Source organism: Fusarium tjaetaba (assembly GCF_013396195.1).
Source record: "Fusarium tjaetaba strain NRRL 66243 chromosome Unknown NRRL66243_c0000012, whole genome shotgun sequence".
NCBI classification, from domain to species: domain Eukaryota; kingdom Fungi; phylum Ascomycota; class Sordariomycetes; order Hypocreales; family Nectriaceae; genus Fusarium; species Fusarium tjaetaba.
In genome coordinates this window covers 14,884-21,640 of record NW_023501208.1, presented here as the reverse complement: position 1 = coordinate 21,640, position 6,757 = coordinate 14,884, and the positions used below count along the sequence as shown (strand labels likewise).

Below are 6,757 nucleotides of genomic sequence, written 5' to 3'. Positions count from 1 at the left end.
GTGGCAGTGGCAGTGGCAGTGGGAGTGAGGTTTGGCCTAACTCGGGGAGTTTCTAGAAGGGGGCGTGAGAGAAGCCCAGGTTGGAGTACTCAGTACAGTACTGTCGTTTGGTATGGGTGTTGATAAGCAGGGATGGGCATGATAAGGTTTTTGGGGTTGATAAGTTAAGCAGCTGTCAGTGGCATAGATTCTTAAGTATTGATAGTCACGGACCACGCACGGAGTATGAAGCCGTGAAACCGTCTTTCTGTTACGGTGTTCGAAATAGTATAGACGGAGTTGGATATCTGTTTTGGTGTTTTGCAGGGTCATTTAGTGGTCCTTGGTATGTAGGGATCGGTTTCTTTGAGCTATCTCCATTTATCCGCGGAAACACCGTCTACAAGTATAGTACCAGGGTTGAATACACCCATCTACGCTCAAGCCCTTGAATGTTGGGGTACAGTATTAAGTGAAGTAGCTGAAAATTGGTTGGAGATGAACGGGCCGGGAGGCACGGCAGTAGTGGGCCTTTCGGCGCCGGGGACTCGGGATGGTTTGACCGGGAGTTGAAAGTTTAATCGTACGTTGATATGAATGGCCAAGAAGGGCAGGAGATAGAAGTTGTACTCACAAGATGATGTGTACCTCCAAGGGAGTGAATTCATACATATGTAAGTGCCCAAGGGAGTGGAGGAGTTTTTGACGTTGGGACCACATGGTGAACCTAGAGTTTGGCATGGAGGACGAAATGCATGATGCTAAGAGACCGGGCGTAGAGAGTCTGAAGACCGAGTTTTGGTCACAAGGGTAGCGATATAGCCTGTGCTTTGACAATACACTTGAAAAGGTACGGAGAGGTTGAACATGCAAGGAACATGTTCTGGGGATGAGCTTGCCGAGTTTTGTCTCTATGGTACACAGTACTACTACCCAGTAACTACGTCTTGTGTCTATCTGATTCCACTACTGTATACCAGGTATCAAATTGTGTTTAAACTCACATACACGGAGTCTAGAGTACGTTTCGGACAGTCAACGGAATATCGCCTCATTGTGCATTGCTGCTGTTTCTTTAAAATATTTAATGTGATAACTACGAGAAATAACTCCTGGTTCATCAGCATCTTCGAGACATGCCAGGGTCAAGAGGAGTTATCTTTGAACCCGAATGACGCTCCATACCAGATCAAGGCCTCTGAAGCCCCTGATTCGGGCAGAACAGACCGGTATACAGTATCACTGGCACAAGTACTAGGCGACCTAAGTAAAATTACAGCAACACCCTATATCAAGCAGATTCGGTGAGATGGCCGAGTTGGTTATGGCGCCAGGTTAAGGTTAACCTTAACACCGATTTCCTGGTGGAGCAATCCTCCTGGGTTCGAGTCCCAGTCTCATCAGACATTTCTTTTTGGATTTCTGGCCAGCTTCTCTGCAACTGTGTTAACCAGTTTGTTACTTCCTTTTTGTTCATCTTGCATCTATTGTAAAGACGCGAGTTGCTGAGATTCCACTAGAAGGATAGATTGCCAGTACATATGCATAAAACGCAGTGAGTGGAAGGGGTTTCCGAGAAAGACAATGGTGTTTGTGTTAATGTCAACTAGCAATGCACACTCATCGATCTGTCTGAATTGTGTATCTACCATGATACTCAATCAACACCATGCACATATTCATCACTCTTCACAATTCGCAACAGCATTCACATTTGGTCAAAACACAGATTGATCGTAATCAAGTCTATTTGGCTCTAACTAGTTGCCAATCTCCAACCCACCAAGTCGAGGGGCTCAACACAGTCGGGATCCTCCAATCCCCCGTGTCATTTCCTCGTTCCTCCATGGCGGTAGTCTAACAAAGCTTTCCGTCTATCGGGAAGCCAAAAGTGCAGTCATCCATTACCAAAGACGCACCCGTAACTTTTTTTGATCAACGCATGACAAAGGAAAATGGTATGTAGTCATCAAGAGAAGTCGTCACAAGACATGGTAGAGTAAAGGTGTCGCGGGATATATGCCTTTACAGATCATCCTCGTCACTGAACACCTCCTCACCACGCTTTCGGCGGGCCATACGCTCCTTCTTCTTCTTTCGTGCCTCAGAAGAGCTCAGCTTGGCCTTCTTCTTGGTGGTGACAATCTTATTACCCATGGCATCGAACTTCTCCTCCTCATCACCATCGTCAGCCTTGAGACGAGGACCAGAACCCTGGCCCTGGACCCAGTTGTGACCGGAAGGTGTCATCTTGCCGTCCATGACAGCCCAGACTTCCTCAGTCAAGTCCTTGGTGAACTCGGCAGAGTGAGTAATGATGATGACACCACCCTCGAACTTCTTCAGGGCCTTGGACAGGGCACCGAGAGAGTCACGATCGAGATAGTTGGTAGGCTCGTCAAGGACGATAAGATGAGGTCGCTGCCAAGAGCAAGCGGCAAGGACAGTCTTGACACGCTGACCACCAGACAGACCACGCATGCGAGAGTGAGAAACAAGCTCAGCATCGAGACCGAAGTTGGCGCAGTGAGACTCAATCTCCTTTCGGACCAGAGGTCGGAACTGACCAGAGGCAAGAGCCTCCTTCATATCGACATCAGCAACCATCTTCTGGTGAGAAGCAAGAAGCTCGTTTCGGGGCAACCAGGCGTTGTCAGCAGACATCATGGGAGTCCATCGCTCGTTCTTCATGCCGACGTTCTCACCAAGAGCGAACGAACACTCGTACTCGTAAGAGTTCTTGAACTTTCTTCGGCTGTTGATACCGATGACACGACGCTGAGAGCCCTCAATGCGGAAGATCTTGTCCATGGCCTTCTCATCGGCCTCGGTGATGACCTTGTTGGCACGGTCCATGGTCTCACGATCCTCACCAGTCTGGAATCGCCATTGGATGTACTCGGAAGGTGTCTTGTCAAGATGGTTATCGATGTGAGCGAAAGCGTGCTGCTTGATGTAGGCGATACGGATGTTCTCGTGCTGGTAGATCTCACCCTGGGTGGGGATAAGCTCACCAGTGAGCACGTTGATCAGAGTAGACTTGCCAGCACCGTTGGGACCGATGACGGCAATACGGGAGCCCAGAGAGCACTGGAAGGAGATGTCCTGGATCTGAGGCTTGGAGGTACCGGGGTACTGGAAGGACATGTTGGTGGCACGGAGAATGGCCTTGGCCTTGGTCTTGACACCCTCGAGGAAACCGGGCTCAGGGAAGGTGAACTCCATCTCGGATTCACCAAGCTCGTAGTAAGACTTGGCAGAGGGGTTGCGGGCGACGAAGGCAGCCAGGTTACCCTTGTAGCGCTTGAGCTTGAAGCGCTCGTAGTGGACGATGTGCTGGCAGACGTTGTCGAGGAAACCAGAGTCGTGAGAGACGATGATGGAAGTGCAAGGAGAGTTGATGAGGTACTCCTCGAGCCACTTAACGTTCTTCACATCCAAATGGTTGGTAGGCTCGTCAAGAAGCAGAATATCGGGAGCCTCGAAGACGGCACGGCACAGAGCGAGCTTCATCTTCCAACCACCAGAAAGGGCGCTGATCTCACCCTTGATCATCTGCTCAGTGAAGCCGAACTCGTTGAGCTGCTTCTCGACATCAGCCTGGGTGGTGGTGACACCAGCCTCCTCAAGCTTCTTCATGGTCCAGTCAATGGTGGTCATCTCAGTATCAGCGGAGTCAAGGTCGTGCTCGACGAAGACAGTCTTGACCTCGCTCTGCTTAGGGAAACCCTCAACCTGCTCGTTGTTGATGGCGCGCATGAGAGTGGACTTTCCGGAACCGTTGGGACCGCAAAGACCATAACGCTGACCACGCTTGAGACGGAGATGAGTCTGGTTGAGAAGAATCTTGGCACCGTAGGCGAGAGAGAAGGTACAGTTGCAAAGATCCTCACCCTCCTCCTCATCCTCCTCGGCCTCAGCCTCAGCGACGGCACCGGGGAGAGCAGTCTTGCGGATGGCCTCGACGAGAGACTCAGAGTTGTCAATGCCAGCAATGACAGAGACATAGGCTTTGAGGTTGTCGACCCAGATCATGGACTCGGTCTCCTTCTCGTCAACAAGCTGACCAGCGATAGCAGCGATGTACTCAGCAACGGGGCCCATCTTCTCAACGTAGTTGGCGAACTTGGGGGAGAGGGCGGCCTTGACCTTGGGGAGGATGACGTTGATGGCACCATCGTGACGAGCCTCGGGGATGACACCGTCCTTGATGTTACCGACACGGGTGAGGGTGTCAAGAGCCTGCTTGGTCTTGTCACGAGCCTCGGGGTCAGCCAAGTTCTCGTAGTTCTTCTGGAGACCTGGCATCATCTTGGGCAAGAAAGGAGCAACGATGTTGGGGTCGTCGACAAGCTTGCACATGTTGTCAACAATGACAGCGGACTTTCGCTTGATAGCGGTGTCACGCTCAGCCAGACCACGATCCAGAAGAGGAACCATGAGGGCAAGAGTAGGCTCCTGGACCTCAGTGACGAAAGTGGTGGCACCGAGCAAGTGAACGGTCTCGGGGACGTTCTCAGGCTTGGCGATACACTTGATGAGCTCGGGAATGAAGCGCTCAATATCCTTGTTGACAATCAGCTGGCAAAGCTGCTCCATGGTCTTGTAGGCACGCTCCTTGACCTCCTTCTTGGTGTCCCACATGGACTCGGAGATGACGGGAATGAGCTCAGGGACACGGTAGGCGAGCTGGGCAGGAGAGCTCTTGACAAGAGCCTCGACGAAGTCGAGAGCAGCCATCTTCTCAGGCCACTTCTGAGCGGTTCGGATAGACTCCATGACGTAAGGGAGAGCAGCCTTGACAGCGTTGGCGTTGATGCCGCCAGCGATGGCGAGAACGGCGCCCTGGGCAGCATTCTTGACAGCGGTGATCTTGTCGCCAACGGCGGCAAGAACACTGGGGAGGAGGACGACGAGGTAGGGCTCGACGGAAGCGGAGACCTCGGAGTGAGAAGCAATAGCCTCAATGGCGACGCAAGCCTTCTCACGGGCGGCGGCATCCTTCTTGTTGGCGAGCTGCTTCTTCAGGCCCTCGATGACACTGTAGACAAAAATGGTTAGCACATGAAAGATCGACCAAGAATTTTTCTGTGGACGCTGTTCGCTGGAGGGGTCAACCAAAAAAATGGGCCTAGCGCGAAATCGCCCTTGGCCCAAATCTGGCGGGGTAGGATTGGGCGCCCAATCGGTGGAGGGGCAAACGAGAGGAAGAAAAAGTTCTGCTACTCGTTTTGTCCGACGCAAGATACCGTCCACTCAAGCCGCTTCCCAGTTCCTCGTCTCACATGCATGGGACACATCAGCTCGGATGCTGACCGCACCAAAAATGAGGCGAAAACCGAGGGCAGCAGGAATGGAAAGCGTATAGTGTAGACTAAACACTAGCCTTGAGGCGCCCAGTAATATCCAAAGGGAAAAAGCGAATCATGGCATCGCAAAAAAGGCTAAGACTCACTTATCAGGGACGACCTGGTCGCCGATGCGGCCGTTGATGAAGGAGGCCAGCTCATTGGAGGACTCCTTGATATCAGCGGACTCCTTGGACACGGTGAGCTTCTGGAAAAGCTCGTCCAGGACCTTGATCGACTGCTGGTTCTCGGTAGGCATGATGTCGATGTATAGGAATTTTTTTTTTTTTGATGGGGTATAAGAAAAGAGAAGAGGTCGTCGAGGTTACAGAGATCGATGGAGGAGTCGACTCTGAATTATTCGGCGATGATGGGAAATTCCTCTTGAATGAGGGAGCGGTGTTCGTTCAATGGAGGTAAGTCCGAAGAACAAACTAGAACGCGAGTAAAGAAAGTAAGAGAGGTTCGTCTGGAGGAGGACGACCGGAGATCGATGGAGGAGGAAGAAAGAGGATGGGAGTGAGAGGATGGAGGGAGGGAGATGGAGTGTTAAAAAGAAGAGAGGGGCCAATTTTTTATGCGCTCACAAATTTTTTCCAACATAGTTTGCCTCTGGGCACCAAAATTTTCAGAAAAACCACTGGGTTACCCCTCCTGCCCCTCCATTTTTCTAACTCGTCTGCGGCGGCGACTCAGCTTATCGGTTTTATCAGCGTGGGGGCTAAGCCTAATATGGTAAGTGGATGAGGGCGGTGTAGAGTTTTTGTCTCGAAATGCACTGGGAGGCATCTCCGACGCTACCTCTAGCGGGTTCTCTACTGCATTCTACTCTCATGTAAGTATGAACGGAGGAGGCAAATGTGTCAAGATGCACGAGATCCAGTTCATTATCTTGATATGGTGGCCATAGCTATTGCCTACAGTGACTTATTCATAAGGCTCGAATCCAGAAGTCTGTTTCTGGTATTACAGGGTCACAACGTAACAGTTGGGGCCCGTTTCTGGTTCCAGTAGCGGATTTTGTCGGATCATCGCTGTTATCAAGGCTTCACTACTACCTATGCTCCAATATTTGTTGCCCACTTGAGCTATCCACTTCCCGCCGTCTCCCTGACGACCTACAAGGAAATGAGCATCTGCGTGTAGAAGTTGAAAGAATATATTTAATTGAGGTTTCAAAGTTCCTCACGAGTATTGAGACAAATAGCCAGCCTGCCGGTTGTGGAACAGCTCTTACGCACACTGGTGATTCCCTTAGGTAGGTAGGTAGCCAGGATGCCTCCAAAGCAGCATCAATACCCAATTTTATTTCGCCCTCATCACAAATCGATGGATCTTATTAAGTTCTGTGGCAAGTGACAAAAGAGATTCTGTTCGTACTGTGGCCCGTGTTTTTATTCCCGTATTCGTACTCCATACTTCAGCCTTGA

General features: G+C 50.9%; 1 protein-coding gene across 1 annotated transcript; it reads right to left on the bottom strand.

Moving 5' to 3' along the window:
• Positions 1 to 2,004: 2,004 nt before the first annotated feature.
• FTJAE_419 (elongation factor 3) lies at positions 2,005 to 5,586 on the bottom strand (the record flags this gene model as incomplete). Its single annotated transcript, XM_037350568.1, has 2 exons — positions 2,005 to 5,020; positions 5,435 to 5,586. The coding sequence occupies 2 exons, from the start codon at positions 5,584 to 5,586 to the stop codon at positions 2,005 to 2,007; spliced, it is 3,168 nt and encodes a 1,055-aa protein (XP_037212463.1).
• Between the last annotated feature and the right edge of the window lie 1,171 nt (positions 5,587 to 6,757).